The sequence below is a fragment of the Narcine bancroftii genome, chromosome 5 (genome assembly GCF_036971445.1).
Source record: "Narcine bancroftii isolate sNarBan1 chromosome 5, sNarBan1.hap1, whole genome shotgun sequence".
NCBI classification, from domain to species: Eukaryota; Metazoa; Chordata; class Chondrichthyes; order Torpediniformes; family Narcinidae; genus Narcine; species Narcine bancroftii.
This window is the reverse complement of record NC_091473.1, coordinates 100,478,705-100,498,017: the sequence shown is the minus strand read 5'-3', so window position 1 is coordinate 100,498,017 and position 19,313 is coordinate 100,478,705. Positions and strand designations below refer to the sequence as shown.

The window sequence follows — 19,313 nt, the reverse complement described above, 5'->3', positions numbered from 1 at the left end:
CAAAAACACAATGCTGCAGAAACTCAGCAGGTCAAAAAGTGTACTTTATGTAGCAAAGATAAAGATTCATAACTTAAGTTTCGGGCTTGAGCCTTTCATAAAAGTATGAGCAAAATTTGGGCAGGTACTTGAACAAATTGGTGGGGGAGGGGTGGGAAGGGGATAAGCACCATCCCAAGGGCAGGCGGTGGATAAGGGAGGGAGGACACACCAGCAAACAGTGGGAGAGGGGATGACTCTGTGAATGGAAAGGGAAAAGGTGGAATCCTGGAAGAAAGTAGACAGAGGGATAGGGGAGAACAAAGAGTGGTCTAGCAGAAACCGGAAAAGTCGATGTTAATGCCATCTGGTTGGAAAGGGCCCAGATGGAATATTAGGTGTTACTCCACCAATTAAGGGTAGCCTTGGTTTGGCAGTAATTGTACACATGCTTGTTACATATAACCACCATCTTCTCTCTGAAAAAAACTGCCCCTCAGATCCCCTGTCAATCTTTCCCCACTCACCACCAATGCTCTCTAATTTTATATTCCATACCCTGGATGTAATATTGTGACTCTCTACCCTATTCATGCCCCTCATAAGTTTATAAACCGCAGTATGGTCACCCCTCAGCTTCCTTCCTTGCATTGAAAACATGAGCTCTTTATCATCCTGTCTACGCATGTTCCCATTTTCATGTACTTGTACTGCAAAGTCTCGCTGTTCTACATTTCCCAGGCACCTGCCATTCACTGTAATCTGACCATGTTTAACATTCCAAAATATGTCACTTCACAGTTGTGCGAGTTAAATTCCATCTGACACCTTCTTGCCCACTTTCCCAGTTGATCTAAATCCTATGGTAAATTTAGACAATTCCTTTCATTGTAGCATATAGAGCATTACAACACCATATATGCCCTTGATCCCACAATGTTGTGCCAACCTATATAAACCTACTCCACAACAATTTAACTCATCTCTATCTCACACTCATAACCCTCTAATTTTTTTACATCCATGTGCCTATCCCAGAGTCTTTTAGATGTTCCTGTCCTGCCAGCCTCCAACACCAAGCCTGGCCGTGCATTCCAGGCACCCACCTCTCTCTGTGTAGAAAACGTACATCTGACATCTCCTTTAAATGCTTCTCTTCTCACCTTAAACAGATGTCCTCTGGTATTTGTTGTTGTCACCCCTGGAAAAAGATGCTGGATGGCCACTCTAACTATACCACTCAGAAAATTATAAACCTTAATTAAGTCACCTTTCATCTTTTCTATCATTAAAGAGAAAAACCCTATCTTGGTCAACCTTGCTTCATAAGACATGTTGCCCAAATAGGCAGCATCCTGGTTAATCTCCTCTGCAAACCCCTCCTGGGAAGAAGGTTAAATAGGTTTGGTTCATACTCACTTGAGTTTTGAAGAATGAAAGGTTATTTTATTAAAACACAAGATTCTGAGGGTACTTTTCCTCACATGTGGGAAGCCAGAAATTGAACTTTTAGTAAAAATGGTTGCTCAATTAAGATGGGCGAAAAAAAGAATTTCTTCACTTGGAGAATCAGGAACCTTTGAAGTTATCTACCCAAGAAAACTCAAAAAGCTGAATCATTGAACAAGGCCCAGGATAGGGAGGCTTATGATCCATGGCCTCCTTCTGTGTAAGTAATAAAGTTGGATGAGCTTTAAATGGGCTTTAATCTTATTGAATACAGAATAGTCTCAAGAGGTTACTTTTGATCCTATTTTACATTCTCATGTTCCTTTCATCCTGTGCAACCAGAACCGAGCTACTAGTTGATCGACTATAGTTCAAGGCTCAGGACAAGTATGTGCAGCTCTGCCTATCTCAGTAGGGCTTTTGGCAAAAAATGTTAGACCAATGAGACATGAAAAGTACAAGAGAAAAATCTAATCACATTTCTTTTATTCAGTGTTCTTTGAAAACTACATTAGAAGTATTTTGCTCAGACATTTTGGATTGGAACAAAAATTACAAAACTGAGACAACAACGTGAATGGGAAAAGGTAACTAATGAAGTAAAATATACAGTATCAGCATACATTGACAAAAATAAATTATTTAAAAAAAACTAATCAAATTGGCAGGTACAAACAAATTTTATATAATTTTTTTAGAAAATTTCATCATTTTCAAACTAATGCTGTAAAAATCTTTTTATAACAGAGTAATCTACCTACCATGCCCTTTAGAGTAGGATCAGCTAAGGGAGATCTGTTACCATGGAAATCAGGCCAAACATGTAAATCAACTGTAAGCATGCCCACTGCAGAACACTTTTTAATAGACTCCAGGTGACAGTTTAAGTACATGTAGATATTTTTCCCTCTAAAAGAAAAGAAAACATTCTGAAATCTCCAATTTTTAAATGTAACATTGCTTAGTTATAAGCCAACAATAAAAATGATCATTTTGTTGCTGTCATTTTTGTGAATAAAATTGTATGAGATTCTTGATCAGCGAGCTTGTTTTGCATTGAAAAATAAACTTACGAGCCTGTGTTTACACATTAAAGTCACTAGGGCATATTCAAGGCATGCATGTAATGCAAATATGCACACACAAGAATGAAATATATAGTTTGTAAAGTGTCTTCTCAGCTGTTTATTTTAAAATGGAGTTAAAATGTTTTTAAAGCTATATTCCGTGAAATGAAATCTAAGAATGTGGATTTTTTTAAAATGCAATTAAGGGCATGATTATTCATGCTTATTCCTTTTTAAATAACCTTTAAAGTTAATTAGTTTGAGAAATGTTCCATTTAAGGCCAGCACATTTAGCGTGGTGTTAGTGCAATGCTATCACAGCATCTGTAGCCTGGGTTCAAATTCAACACTGACTATAAGGTGTTTGAACAATCTCCCCATGTGTGTGTGGGTTTTGTCCAGGTGTTCATGTTTCCACCCACCCTTCAAATATCGTATGGGGTGCATTTTGGACCAGAAGGGACACAGGGCTGAGGACAACATTGTCAGGAGAGGACGAATATAAGGAGATGCTAACTACACTCCAGCCAAATCAGGAAAGTCCATACAGTTTGGCAGACGCCACAGCACATGAAATCTACATCAGGCACGCCAAGGCCAGTGCTCATTCGGAAACATGGAAGGACGCAAAAGATGGATCTGAGTGTCGAAAAGGGGGAGTTGCTGGATGTAACTCCACAGTATGCTTTCATGGAATACCCTGATGGAAGACAGGATTCGGTGTTCATGCAGGACCTTGCATTGGTGGGGAACGCAGAAGGAGGAGGAACCATTGTCTTCACCAAGAACGCCCCGACCAGCGCCAGGGACTGTGATGTTATCGCCAGGGCCCCAGGACAATGTGTTTTCATCACTCCTGATGCCAGACACTGCTGAGCAGACACTCCCAAACAATCCTTTAACTCTACTTCCTCGAGACAGCCCCGGTGAAATGACTATGTAAAAATGTAGAGATGGGGACTGTAATGCATGTATGTAGATGCGGGGGTGGGGGGAGCTCAAAATTCTTTAAGGGGGAGAGAATGTGATGATATGGATACCTGCCATTTTATCACTTCTGGCCACTCACTATATAAAGGTAAGACAATCGCCTATTGAATACTTCTGACCTTCCCGGCTAGAAGCAAGGCTGAATTAGGTTTCTTGGTTGATTAAAGTTCATCTTCAATCACACACTCTACATTGTTGATGTGTTGCTACACAGTTGTCCTCAGGAAACTGGCACAGAGTCATGGGAAGAGATGCAAACAAGCAGTGAGGTGATAGAACCAAAATAGATTACCTGCCATCTTTAAACAAATAAAGATGGATAAATTCACAGGGCCTTTCAAGGTATTCCCTTTCACCTTGAAGGAAGCTAGTGCAGAAATTGCAGAGGCCCTTTGTATTGGGAAGGGTTGTGGCTGTCAAGTGACAGCACTGCCCCCTACCTAGTCAGAGGACACACTAGTTGCCAATCAAGGTTTGGTTTCACCTCGGCCATTAGTGCACACCTTGCTTTTGGACCCATGTAAATTACCTGAACTGGACTCCCCAGCCTGCCTGTACTTGGCCTTGGACCACTGGCTGTTGTAATTGGATGAACCCTCATGGTCCTGCTAGCGACCTGGGCTGGACCCTCGAGCACTATTAAGGTACCATGTGCTCTTTGCTCTCTTTTTGCCAGCTTGGGACTATCCTGCTTCACTTCCGGTCTAGAAATGTGGAAGGGCATTGGAGAAATTTGGTAAGATATGTACTGTTAAAAGGGTTGGGAGCATTTAATTATTGTCCCTTGAGGCAGAGAGCCGCGCCTGCACTGAGTCAAGGGGTGGTGGGGCATCATAGTGATTTTACCTTGATCATTGTGTGTACTAGTTCATTGTGTGTGTATTTTGCTCGCATGCCATTTTCCCCACGTTTGTTATTAAATTTCAGCTATTACTTTCAAATAAATAAATATATATATATTTTTTTTCAATTGTATGGGGGTTATAGATTAATTGGGGTATTTGGGGCAGCATAGGGCTCGAGGGCCAGAAAGGTCTATTATGGTGCTGTATGTCTAAATTAAAAAAAATAAATGTCTTAGCAAGTGCCATTTTCCAGAATGTAAAATTCATTTGCGATTAATGGAGCAATTACACCTCATTATATATTCTTCATTTGTCCTTTCTTTCTGCAATAACATTTACCGTTGAAGTCATCAAATCATCATTTATACTGAACGTTTTCAAGTAAATGCAATGATACAGAAATTATTCAGACTTTAATCATTTTCAATTGCGATGCCAGAATTTTAATTAGTCACAGAAGAGGAAACTCAGGTGTGACATAAAAATGTTGGCCATATGCACTTATTTCTCAATTTTCTTCATCTTCTGAGCTGGATTTAGTAATGCATTATACATATGTGAAGGTACATTGCACATTTTAAGAACTGGTTTATGAACTTTAATTTTACTGCAAGTTCACTTAGTTCCAATCGCATTTTTGAAAGATATGTTTGCTGCTGTGATTTACACTCAGAAAGCAAACTGTTACTTTCACCTGTTTTCTCTGCTTTAATTCTAATTAGTCATATTTAAACTGTTCAATTAAGAAATGGTGAATCAAGAATGGTTGAAAAAAAGCTGTCTTTCATGTGGATGCATTTGGAAATTAAGGCCATTGAAGTCATTATTTGCTATTCAGCTAACTCCATGAGTTGGAGTTTAATGTCATTAATAGTTCCTTTGGAAAATAAATAAACATAGCTCTGGCAGCCTGTCTCAAATGAAGTTGAATTCACAGACAAGGACAGTGGTTGGAATGTGGGAGATACAACGCTTACAAGCCTTTCTTTGGCTTGGCTTCGCGGACGAAGATTTATGGAGGGGTAATGTCCACGTCAGCTGCAGGCTCGTTTGTGGCTGACAAGTCCGATGCGGGACAGACAGGCACAAGCCTAAGCAAGTACTAAATGGAACTGTGGTGAAAGTTTAGTCATATTAAAAAAAAAGAGGCATCAGAAATAGATCATCGATCAGAATGCAACTCATAACCACCACCAAAACGTAAAGTTCTCGTTAATATTTTCCCATCGCTGGCTGAATACATGTTTCACTCATAATATAAAGCATGCCACTAGCTCCTATCCCTCCCCATCTTCCCAATAACCACTTCCTACTCAATGCTAAAGTCCCCATTTATTAGGACCACTGTTGTTTTCTAAAGAAATAGTCTGTAAATTACATATTAATTGATGATTAAAGCTGATTACTAGAATTCCATATACACAGAACTTTCCATAACTCACTGAGTAGCTGCAAGCTTATGCAGAGTGAGGTATTGCTAAACTCAAAGAAATTGGCCAGATGCTTGAAAGGATGATGCAGTGAGACACTCAAGTAGACCAGAAAGGGAGAGAGCAACAATATGTTGAAATGGACCTGAAAGGAATACGTCAACTTGCAGATCAAATGGACCTGAAGGAGCGAAGGCCTAGCCAACTGCGTAATGTGAACTAGTAATATGGATGGTCCGAGCACCAAATAAAATTAATTCAGGAATGCGCAACAGTACAGGGCCACTGGATGAAGTAGAGGAGTGGGCATTTTGATACTTGTTAGTGGACTGGACAATATGTAAACAAGCTGGTACATGTTGACAAGGTATTGAAAGGCAGATGCAGCGAGGTACTTAAAAAGATCTGAAAGGGAGATGGCAGTGCCATGTTCAAGCAGATCTGAAAGGAGTACGACTGCTTGCTGCACAAGTGGATCTGAAAGGCAAATGTGGAGCACGAACCAGGTACAGGGATTGTCCGAGAGTGGAGTAAAGGATCCCAGTAATGAGAAACATTACAGCAGCTTGCTGCTCAAGCAGACCTGAAAGGAATAAGGCAAGTTGGTGCTGAAGCAGACCAGAAAGGGTCAAGGCTTTTTATGTAGGATAGAAGAAAGGGAGAACGATAGCTGAGGAAACCTGATTAAGGAATTTGCAACAGTAATATGACGTCAACACATGTGCATCAACTGTACTAGAGTTACAGAACTATTGGCTTTTATTTACAATAAACTTGAAAGTCATCCTGTGCTGTGACCCAGGTTTTCTGGGGAGGGGATTATGGTGTGGCAGCATTTATACAGGGTCAAGAGGGAAGAGCCACGGGTACAGTCACAGGTCGAGGTGGAGCCAGATTAATGAGCGTACTCCAGTTCACCACATTGGTATTGATCATTTCACAATGTTACACCTGTAATCCTCACAACTATAAGCACCCTGCCACCAACTATGCAGTAAACAGCTTAAGAGGATGGGAGGGGGAAACCTAAGACCGTCCCAATCTTTCTGGCTGACACTCATAAATGAAACCGAGAGTGGTGCCCGTTTTCACAACCTCAATTCCACTTTCAACAACAATTGAACATTTTAATTCCCCTGTGCTGTTTACATTGTACATATAAATTGTCATCTGTAATTTCCAAGAATTCTGAGATAAAAAATTAATTTTTTCATTTGGATTGGCACTGGATTTTTAAAATTGGTATTAGCTATATTAGTGGTAAATTTGTATTCAATGAATTACAGAATATAATGTCATTTTATCCTTATTCTGATGCAAATTTATAATGGATTTGAGGATTGTTTGCACAGCAAAGGCAGTTAATGTTAGCCATGCCAATGAAGCTCATGTGCAAAAAAAGGTTAAAAATATAGCTAAATGAAGAATACAGGTTGAATTCTTCTTATCCGAAATGCCTAGGACCAGAAATGCTTCGGATTGTAGTTTTGGATTTTGGAACACCATTTAAAAAATGCACTTATTCACTCAGACCTTAAGATACAATTTACAACACAAATACTGTATGTACTTGGGTAATCATCAAATCTTTTGGGGCAAAAAAGGAAGGGAGGTTCGACTTTCAACCTCATGAGTACCTGCATCGTTCAAGGCATCAGGAGCTCAGATGGCCGGGACTGGGTGATAAGTTCACGGTTGGGGCAACAATAGCTCAGATGGGTGGGTGGCTAGGATGAGGATCCATGGTCAGGAGTCTGGAGGGGCAGGCGCCGAGGCGAGGATCTCAGTCAGAAGTTCGGATGGACAAGCATTGGGGGGGGTAAGGATCAATAATGCACTACTTACGGCTCTTATGCCCTGTTCTCCAATTGGGATTTCTGAACTCTTAATGTATTACTTTGTGGGACCATGGACAAAAAAAGTTTTGGATTTTGGATCGTTTCAGATTTCGGGAATTAGGATAAGGGGTATTCAACCTGTATCAATGTAAAGCAAGTAAAATATCTTCCAATAAAGTACACATTCCAGGACAGCAGAAAGTTTATCCATATCAGCATTCATTCTAATAAGCTTCTAAAAAAAATGGTAAAGTAAGCATTGCCAGAAGGCGATCAGAGCTACACAGACCTAGCCTTGGCATTGGACTCCAGCTCCGGAAATGCAGCGTGACTTTTAACAACATGGTCTATCTAGAACAAAGAAAAACCATTTAGCAAGGCTGTTAGTTTTCAGAATAGGTAAGATCTGTTAAGTTCAAATCATTCTATGCACTTTCAAAGTGTCAATCTTCCTCACTATAATTTCAGTATAAAATTATTGGCTATTACAGGAAACAGAAGCTGGGTGGAGAAAGAAATCTTTTGTGTGCTTATTGTAAGAATGTCCCAAAAGTTCAATATAAACAATGTGTTTATAATTTTTATACATAGCATAAAATTAGACCTTTTCATGGTTGCAATTTGGAATCTCTTGACAATTTTCCATAAAATTAAATAATTAACAATATTAGGTTTGAAATACAAAACAAGATATTTATAATATGACTAATAATGATGGTGAATCATATATTCTGAAATTTGAGTGATTTGCCAAGCTATAACAGTTAATCTTGAAAATTTGTTTTATTTCATTAGTGCTTATACGGTTTCAGAAACTATGAGTGACATGGTTTCAGTCCAGCAAAACTAGCCTCCAGTTGATATAACTCTAATTTCTAACACAATCAAAAAAAACTTTGGATCAAGCTTCAACATTATAATTTACAATGGAATTCTTATGTCATATTTGTTATTTTATGATTCAGATAGAAGAAAGAAAATCTTCCTACATCCTCCAACTATGACATTATAAATCAAAATAAAAGCATTAATTTGTCTCAACAATGTTAAATATCAAGGCTCTTAATTCAAACCACACAGCAAGCTTTAGGTAATTATCTTGGCTGATGGGTTAGACATGAATTGGGCATTGGGGATGCTGGATCTTTCAGGGTTTTGTATTTTTCTGTTCATCTTTTAAGATAGAAATTACTGATCCCTTATTATTTTCAAAATCATAGAGGATTGGTAAGAGTATGTTGACCAACAATGCCTAAAATGTTTGTTTAAATAAAAATAATTGCGTTTGCTTAATTTTTTTTATGTTTATGATATGTATTAATATGCCTAACATCGAAAGTGCTCGAGATGGCAGAGGCCAACAGCATCGAGTCCACGCTGCTGAAGATCCAGCTGCGCTGGGTGGGTCACGTCTCCAGAATGGAGGACCATCGCCTTCCCAAGATCGTGTTATATGGCGAGTTCTCCACTGGCCACCGTGACAGAGGTGCACCAAAGAAGAGGTACAAGGACTACCTAAAGAAATCTCTTGGTGCCTGCCACATTGACCACCGCCAGTGTGCTGATATCGCCTCAAACCGTGCATCTTGGCGCCTCACAGTTCGGCGGGCAGCAACCTCCTTTGAAGAAGACCGCAGAGCCCACCTCACTGACAAAAGACAAAGGAGGAAAAACCCAACACCCAACCCCAACCAACCAATTTTCCCCTGCAACCGCTGCAACCGTGTCTGCCTGTCCCGCATCGGACTTGTCAGCCACAATCGAGCCTGCAGCTGACGTGGATATTTACCCCCTCCATAAATCTTCGTCCGCGAAGCCAAGCCAAAGAAGAAAGAAGATATGGTTACAAGAACATTAACAACAAAAAGTGACATTTTTATCTTGGTTTTGTTGAATATTTTAAAAGAGAGCAATGGATAGGTAGAGAAGAGTTTAGTGCCTAGATAACTTAAAACATGAGCTCCTGTGCTGGAAAACAGCAGCATTTATAAATAACTGTTCATTAATTGCCAAATAAACTTTTCCTTCATTATTTTTGTAATAATTATAGTAACTTGTTTACATATAGCAGGTTTGGCAACACATTTCATAAAATTGCTTCACAATATGACTTCAATGTCTGGAAGTTTGTGGCTGGTTGACCATATAGTATTGGCAGTAGAGGTAAAGCATAATGCACAACTGCATTTTGATGCAAATCCAGCATAACCAATGTTTATAAATTAATGTGTTATGCAATAAAAAAAACAGAAATTCCATTTTGCAAAAGGATAGCACTATATTAGTTTACTTTGGAGCTTTCTTTACAAAAAAATTAAGGACACATAGACAGTCAAAAGCAGTAATGTTAAATTGATAGCAATAATGTTGTGCTCTTTCAAAAACATTCCAGAAGATTTGTAAAAATTATACTATTTACTATTAATCCAAATATATTCCTCTTATTTGTTATTCTCTGTTATTCTTTCAGTTTTTTCAACTGCTTTCTTACAAAGAATTGAAAACATTGAAAAAATATCTGTTTTGAGGAAAAAATAGCACAATAAATCCTAAGTGTGTACAGATACTCTAGTGTTGTGAAGTGCTTTCTGAGTATGGTTATATGGCGAGCTCTCCACTGGCCACCGTGACAGAGGTGCACCAAAGAAAAGGTACAAGGACTGCCTAAAGAAATCTCTTGGTGCCTGCCACATTGACCACCGCCAGTGGGCTGATATCGCCTCAAACCGTGCATCTTGGCGCCTCACAGTTTGGCGGGCAGCAACCTCCTTTGAAGAAGACCGCAGAGCCAACCTCACTGACAAAAGGCAAAGGAGGAAAAACCCAACACCCAACCCCAACCAACCAATTTTCCCCTGCAACCGCTGCAACCGTGTCTGCCTGTCCTGCATCGGACTTGTCAGCCACAAACGAGCCTGCAGCTGACGTGGACTTTTTACCCCCTCCATAAATCTTCGTCCGCGAAGCCAAGCCAAAGAAAGATGCCCCAAAAATAGAAACAAATCCAAGATTCCTAAACTATGATTTTTGGAATTGTTCTTACCAGTTTTCCTGAAGCACTCTGCCCACCTTCATTTAGCCAGAGATCAGGAATCATAGCAGAGTAATAAGGGCCCCAGACACCTGGCACAAATATTGGACTTTCACTAATCTGAGGATAAAGGTTAAAAAAAATTACATGTAAATTAAATTATATCCATGATGTAATGATGAGGCCACATTATGCTCTCTACTTCAGTAGTTGAAATTTGTGTTTTTTAATGTGTATACATAGAATTAAGGATGCTAATTGAAATAGCTAATACCTGGTAAATAAATATCATTTAACATTTTAAATTCAATTAGTATTGTATTTAGAAATGCCATCTCTTCAGAAATGTCAAAAATAAAAGTAATTAATTTAATACCAAACATTTGGGGTAGAAAAAATTACCCAGTGTCCTTTTTCTTCCAAGGATTTATTTCAACATATTGTAAGTGAAACTTTAAACTCAATGTGTATTCCAAACATATATGCCACTATTCCACATAATATTTCATTAGCACAGTTTACTGGCAATATTTTCATTTCTGAATCAAATGGTGTGGGCTTGAGGCTCACGTCAACATATGAAAAAAAGATTAAAAAGATTGGGGGAGTTTAAGGAGGACATTGTTAGCTATCTAATTAGTCAAGGTATCTTGGGATATGGGGAAACAGCTGGAATTTGGAACTAGATGTGAGAACAGTTTATCTCAGGGTGGAGTTGCGGAGCAGACTCGATGGGTCAAATGGCTAACTTCAGTTCCTTTAACTTGTGAAACAAAATCACATTTTGAAATAGGTATTAAATTATTGGAAAAAAACAGTCCTATATTTCATTAATCTACCTGATAGAAATAAAATACTACTGACTAATCCTAAAATATTAATAACTAAGCTGGTTCACTTAAAATTAAAATAATGGCACGGGGCGCAGTGATAATTTGTGAGCAACCTCCAACAGGTCTTCTCTCACACTCTAAAATCGCTCCACTCTCCTATCTCTCCATGCTAATAATTTCAAGATTACTAACACTATTCTTTTGTTTTTTGTTTCAGGTGTGGCTATCCTACCACCACTATTAAAATTATGTTACTTTGTCTCTGCACCAACTGCTATATATTTCTGTACTGTATCTTCCTTTGCTGCTCTACATACGGGCAATCCAGCTGAACTGCTCACAAAACAAGCTTTCTGATTGCACCCTCGTACACATGACCATAAACTTGAACTTTACTGCAGCACTCTTGGTGAAGAAACTTCTCAAAGCATGGCTGAAGTGCATGTTTGTTTGTAGTATTTAATTTATAGATCAGTTCTAATGATGCATTCGTAAATAAAATCCAAACCACATTACACATACTTATACCAGATGAAAATGTCAAAGAAAGTCTCATTTTTGTTTAACTATAGTGAGGGAAAAGGAGTTTGAGGTACTCCACAGGATAATTAGGGCAATTGATGGTCTTTAATGGATCAGCTCATTTGTCTCTGCTTATGAACACTGAAAATCAAATAAATTGGGTCTACCTGTTAGTTCAAACATAGATTGCTGGTACACACTGCTGAGTAAACATTTAAAACTTAAAATATACCTCACTGATTTTGATATCATCCATTAATTTTAAGCTTTAAGTGATTTTACAAAAATTTAAAGTGTCAGATTAGTAATCAAAAAATAGTTGACATATTTTCATGTTTAAAAATGATATCCTTGCTTCCAAATAATAGAATCACTAACAGGTTAACACTTTGTTTCTTTCAGTACATTGTTCATAAATATTGTTGCTTTTGCCATTACTAATGCTTCAGTCAATGTTTATTTCACAGAATGAGTAAAACTAACCATGTTTTAAAATATAAATACATATAAACTGAGAGCAGAAACAGGCCATGTAACCCTTGAAGCTTGTACTTCCAGCCATTAAGGTCATAGCTAATTTTTCTCTCAGCACCATTCACACCATTAGCCATGTATCCCAGAATTCCTTTAATCTCTAACAAACCATCAATCTCTGTTTTAATGATCATGAGGACTGGGCCTCAACAGCCCTCAGGGGCAGAAATCTCAAAGATTCACCTTGAGGCATCTCATGTCATCATAAGCTGCTTATCCCTTTTTCTGAAACTTACCCGCTTGACCCAGAATCTTCAGCTAAGTGAAAAATATTTCCTACATATGAAAGAAGGAACTTTTTTAGGGGCATTGTAAGAAGGAGAACTAAAGTTTGAACCCCTCCCCGGGCCCTAAATGATGAACTCTTCACCACATATCCATTTGACTGAAATTTCAGTTCAAATCAATGATTTGGTTCATTACTAACTTTCTCAACCTACTGTCATTTAAATCACATTAAATCAAAAATACAATTGTTTTGGATACATTAACATTTAATCAGTTTTACCATGAAACTTTCCAACAAGTTAAAATTTGTATTGAAGAAGGGGAAACATCAAGTAGTGAACTTAGTGCAAAATTTTACTGATACACATTTCCCTATATACATAAGATGAAAAGTAGCATCAATATAAGTGTGATTTCAGCCCACGTTTAGTTTAAGTTCTTGTCTTGGTAAAGGAATTTATGTTTTTATTGGAATAGCACACTAGACAATCATTTAGGTGTTATTTGTCAGAGTTTGGCTACTGCTAAATATTAAGGAGCTTGAGAGGTGACTTCCAAGGTATGGGAAATTGTTGATATTTTTATGGTCGTGTAATGAGCCATTATTGCCATATTTGCAGTGCAGGAAAGTTGTTAGAAGATCTTTGTCCTCCTATATACTTTTGATATGTCGACTTGCTCAAAGTAATTATCTCAAGACACTAGATGATGCTGTCTCCACAAAATTGATCAAATTCATTGGGTCAAGAAAAGCAATATCAGGGTCCTCTCCAGGCCAACATCCCTAAAATTAAGCCCGTTTTAAATCCTAAGTAGGCTACATTGGTCAGACCTCATCATTTTCATGCACAACACCAATCCCTGAAATGGACATTCTATTCCAAGAAATTGCAAAACAGAGAAAAAAGATTCAAGGATGTGCTTATTGCCTCTTGGAAGAAATAAAACATGCCCATGACTCCTGGTTTCCAATGATCATTACTACTCAAAAGTAGAAAAGGAATAATTGAGCTGCAGGATCTTTAAACAGCAGGCATTCAGGCAACTACAACAAAAGGGAGGGAGTTTTAAACATTTAAACATTGGGCCATTTAAACTTTGTGGGAGTTGCAAGCAGCAGACATCCAGTACATTTAAACATTGTGGGGGATTTAAAGGAACAGCGCATGGGCCATTTAAACACTGTAGGAACTATGAGCAGTAGACCCACGAGCCAAGTAAAGAAGACCCAACCATGTGGATGTGGGTGGGGGGTGGGTACAGGTCAAACTGAGACGCTGGGCCTTGAGGCTTCCGTTCCCTACCATCCTCCTGGCCAATGTACAATCCTCGGAGAAAAAATCGAAGTCCAAGCCAGACTTTAATATCAGAGAGTCATCAGGGATTGCTGCATGATGTGTCTTACGGAAACATGGTCAACCATGAATATTCCAGACACGGCACTGCAGCCAAAGGGCTACACCATCCATTGCACTGACCAAACACTGGCGTCTGAAAAAATCAGGGGAGGTGGCATTTGTGTCATCATCAATTCATCATCGTACTCAGACGTGATGGTCATGTTCCAGTCTTGCTCCCTCGACCTGGAACATATGGCAATCAAGTGCCACCCATTCTACCTGCGAGAGGTGTTTGCCGCCATCATCCTGGTCACAGCGTACATTCTGCCCCAGGCTAACTGGATGGACTGAGCGCTGTGATTTACACCCATGAGGCAGCACATCCTGATGCCTTCCCAATCAGGCTAACCTGAAGAAGTTTCTGATAAACTACCACCAACACATCACATGTGAGACCAGGGGAACCAACACACTCGACCACTGCTACACCACCATGAAGAACACATACCGAGCCATACCATGACCACACTTCAGCAAGACTGATCACCTGGCTGCACTTCTACTTCCGGAGAACAAGCAGTGACTGATGGTCATAGCACCAGTGGTGACGATGGCGGAAATATGGCGGAAGTATGGTCGAGGGAGCCAGGTAAGTGTCTGCAGAATTGATTTAGTGAACTGGAACATATTCAAGAATTCATTCATAGACTTCAATGAATAGGCAACATATGTCACCAACTTCATCAAGACCTGCGTGGATGAGTGTGTGCCCACACGCACATACAGGGTGTTCCCCAACCAGAAGCCCTGGATGAATCAGAGAATTTGTAACCTGCTGAGGGAGAGAACAATGGCGTTTAAGGCCGGGTAATGGGATCTTTACAAAAAGTCTAGGTATGACCTGTGGAAGGTCATCTCTGAAGCAGAGTGTCAATTCTGGGGGAAACTGGAGACAGACAGATACACACCAGCTATGGCAGGGAGTGCAGGCCATTACTGCGTACAAAGTGAGGGCGAACATGGTAGATGGCAGTGAGGTTTCATTACCCAATGAGCTGAACACCTTCAATGCCCGCTTTGAAAAGAAGAACCAAATAGTGCCGACTAGAATCCCTGAAAAGGCTGAGGACCCTATGATATCTGTCTCTGAAGACAACATCAGAATATTATTCAAGAGGGTGAACCCTTGAAAGGCATCAGGCCCAGATTGCATACCTGGCAGGTAACTGAAAATCTTCACCAACCAACTAGCTAGAGTGTTCACGGACATTTTCAACCTCTCATTGTGGCAGTCAGAGGTTCCCACCTGGTTCAAAAGTGCATCAATCATCCCAGAACCCAAGAAGAGTAGTGTGACCTGCCTCATCGACTACCACCCAGTCTTCGACTGCGATGAAATGCTTTGAGAGGCTGGTCATGGCCAGAATTATCACATACCTAAAGATCTGGACCCACTGCAATTCACCTATCATCACAATCGCCCTACAGCAGATGGAATATTGCTGGGTCTCCACTCAGCTCAGCAATTCATACATATGGCTGCTCTTCATCTATTACAGCTTGGCCTTCAATACCATTATTCCCTCAGTGCTGGTCAAGAAGCTACAAACTCTAGGCCTCTGTACCCCACTCTACAACTTGATACTTGATTTTCTCATTGGAAGACCACAGTCAGTACGAAATGGAAACAATATCTCCTCCTCACTGATATCAACAAAGGTACACCCCAAGGATGCATACTTAGCCCACTGGTCTACTCATTATACACCCTTAACTGCTGGCTAGGCACAATTCCAATGCCGATGACACCATAGTTGTTGGCAGAATCACAAACGGCGATGAGGAAATATACCGGAGGGAGAAAGATCAACTCGTTGAATGGTGTGACAACAAACTTGAGCTCAACATTAGCAAAAACCAGGAGATGATTATGGAGTTCAGAAGGAAGTCAGAGGAACATGTCCCAGTCCTCATCGAGGGCTCAGTAGTGGAGAGGGTCAAACACTTCAAATTCCTGGGTGTCAACATCTCCAAAGATCTGTTCAGGAGCCTCCATGTTGATGCAATCACAAAGAAGGCTCGCCAGTGGCTATACTTTGTGAGGTGTTTCAGGAGGTTCTTTATGTCACTAAAAACTCTGGAAAACTTCTACAGGTGTATCTTGGAGAGAATTCTGGCTGGTTGCATCACTGCTTGGTACGGAGGCACAAATTCTCAGGACAAGAATAAACTTTTGAGGGTTGTTAACTCAGCCTGCGACCTCATAGGCAACAGACTTCACTCCATCGAGGACATTTACATGAAGTGGTGTGTTAAAAAAAGTAGCCTCTATCATCAAAGACCCCCACCACCCAGGCCATGCCCTCTTCACTCTGCTACCATCAGGAAAAAGGTACAGGAACCTAAAGATGAGTACTCAATGGCACAAGGACAGCTTCTTCCCTGCTGCCAACAGATTCTTGAATAATCAATGAACTTCCTTACATTTTGTGCACTATTATTTTAATTTTTAAAAATTTATTGTATTGTAGGATGGTTATAATATGAATGTTTGCACGATGCTGCTGTCAACACCAAATTTCATGATTTCTTCATGACGATAAATTCTGATTCTGATGTATTGAGAGCACTCAGAAATACATCACCTCATCATTACCCACTACATCTGTGAAAAGATTTGCAGTTTACACATTGCCTCATTAGCTATCAGAGAACACATAAAACCAGAATGGAAATATATCATCCACGGTTCCAAAGGATTGCCTCAAAAGATAAAAAAACAGATGTAGCACACATTATATTGCTGAAGAAATGTTTGCATATATTGGTGCCTAAATTATGGTATTCCACAATTAGGTCCAAAATTCAAGATTTTGTAAGAAATAGTCTTACTGACAGTATAATCCAAATCATTTAAGTCTGTATTGAAAAATAGGAATTATTTAGTGGTGATGTGATGGCCCGCCGCGGCGGTGATCGAGCCGGCGCTCCATGCAGCAAGTGCAACCAAAGGCCAGCAGCCCATGCAGCTGCACTGGCCTCAACAAGCGAACCGGCGGGTGAACGGCAAGGGCAGCTTAAAGGCCAGTGACCCCAAATTGAGGCTGGCCTTGCTGCTCAGCCAACACACAGGGATAGGGTGGGGAAGAAGGGCATTGTTATGCAGGTAAGTACTCGTGTGCAGGAAACCCACTTTTGTTATGCATGTTGGGACATCAGCCAAGGGTGCCACGGAGGGAACAATGCAAGTATAAAAGTCGGGCCTGAGCCCTAATAAAACTCAGAGCTTAACTTGACTATACTACATGTGTGTGTCTTCTTTCGAGTAGCGTGCGGCTGCAATTGATGACCCTGATGGTTCAGATGGCATCTAAACCCAGCAATGAGCAAACAGGCAGCAGTCAACATGATCCTCTCAAGCTGTCGACCTTCTCAACGAATCAACCATGTGCACGGTTTGACCAGGCTGAGGAACAGTTCCAGGGCCGGCAGATCACAGCAGAATCCACCCGGTACTACACTGTGGTGAGCGCCCTGGACCAGGACACAGCAGGCTGGGTGGTCAACTTCATCTAGGAGTCCCCATCAGAAGGCACGTACATCGCCTTCAAGGACTTGCTGATCGAGACTTTCAGACTCTGACATCGTGAGAGAGGGGCACGTCTGCTCCACCTGGACGGGCTATGGGACAGGCCCCCATCAGCCCTCATGAATGAGATGCTGGCCCTCTTGGGCAAATACAAGCCCTGCATCACATTTGAATAGGCATTCCTGGAGCAACTACCCAAGGACATCCAACTGCTCCTGGATGACGCGGATTTCAGTGACCCCCTCCACCCCCCTAGAAAGTTACAGCATGAGTGGACATTCTGTGGACTCTCTCTTCTGAGAGAGTGCTCGGCATCCATGGGCTCGTCACTACAACCCGCAGCCAGACCTGTGTTGAGCCGCCGAGACCACAGCAGCATCCCAAGAGGAGGTGATCCGGGAAATGCCGGGGCCAGCCGTTGCTAATTACCACGATGACTAGCCACCAAGTCAGCCTCCTGTATGTTTGGGACCAACAGTCCAGATGACACTTCCTCATGGACACAGGAGCAGAGGTCAGCATTTGCCCCTGTCGGGACAGGACACAAGGAACAGGAAGTTTGGTCCCATGCAGAAAACTGCCAACAACAGCATGATTCAGACCTACAGTATCCGCAAGGTCCAATTGCATTTGGAAAGCAGCCTCTTCTCATGGGTGTTCATGCTGATTGCAGTGGAACAGCTGCTCCTCAGGGCAGACTTCCTGCACGCACACAGCCTGCTAGTGAACCACAAGGGAAGGAGATTGGTCCATGCCAAGACTTTTCACAATTTCCCCCTCAAAGACGCCAGGCTCCCACAGTCCACCTGTAATTCCGTACAGAGATTGGAGTACGCCAGGGTCCTAGTCGAGTTCCCTGCAGTAATCACCCTCCAATTCACCATGGTGATGCCCTGACATGGAGTACAGCACCACATCCTGACCCTGGGCCTGCCACTCCACGCAAGGGCAAGACACCATCCTCCGGAGAAGCTCCAATTGGCAAAGGAGGAATTCAGGAATCTGTAGGAGCTCAGTATTGTACAGCGGTCAGACAGCCCATGGACTTCTTCTCTACATATGGTGCTGAAAGCATCTGGGGGCTGCAGATCATGCAACGACTACTGCTGGCTCAATGAGGCCACAACACCGGATCGGTACTCTGTGCTGCACATCCAGAACTTTGCGGCTAACCTGACAGGGCAAGGATTTTCTACAAGGTGGACCTTGTGCAGGGATATCATCAGATCCTGGTACCCTCCGATGATATCCCCAAGACCGCCATCATCACCACATTCGACCTCTTTGAATTCCTCTCATTTGGGCTAAAGACCTTCCAGCGATTCTTGGAGCAGTGGGCCGAGACCTGGATGGCATCCTGGTGGCGAGCAGGAACCAACAGGAGCATATGGCACATCTCTGCAACCTCTACATCCAACTGAGTGAGTTCAGCCTGATGATCAACCCAACCAAATGCCAGTTCGGATTGGAGGCCATCGACTTCCGGGCCAGGGAAGAAGCCACACTACTACCTAGTAAAGGGGAGGCCATCCGGAAGTTCCCCACACCCAACATGACCAAGGGATTACAGGAGTTTGTGAAGATGATCAATTTCTATCACAGGTTCATCGCCTCAGCTGCCAGGGTCATGCGGCCCTT

At 41.2% G+C, this 19,313-nt stretch overlaps 1 protein-coding gene across 9 annotated transcripts in view; it reads right to left on the bottom strand.

Moving 5' to 3' along the window:
• fggy (FGGY carbohydrate kinase domain containing) overlaps positions 1-19,313 on the bottom strand; it is a 347,777-nt gene that overhangs the window by 111,176 nt on the left and 217,288 nt on the right. For all 9 annotated transcript variants that reach the window (XM_069938509.1, XM_069938508.1, XM_069938507.1 and 6 more), the window contains 3 exons: positions 10,642-10,749; positions 7,888-7,949; positions 2,190-2,337 (listed from right to left, as the gene is read on the bottom strand). In XM_069938509.1, the coding sequence (XP_069794610.1) occupies positions 2,190-2,337; positions 7,888-7,949; positions 10,642-10,749 (318 nt within the window). The remainder of the gene's footprint in view (positions 1-2,189; positions 2,338-7,887; positions 7,950-10,641; positions 10,750-19,313) is intronic.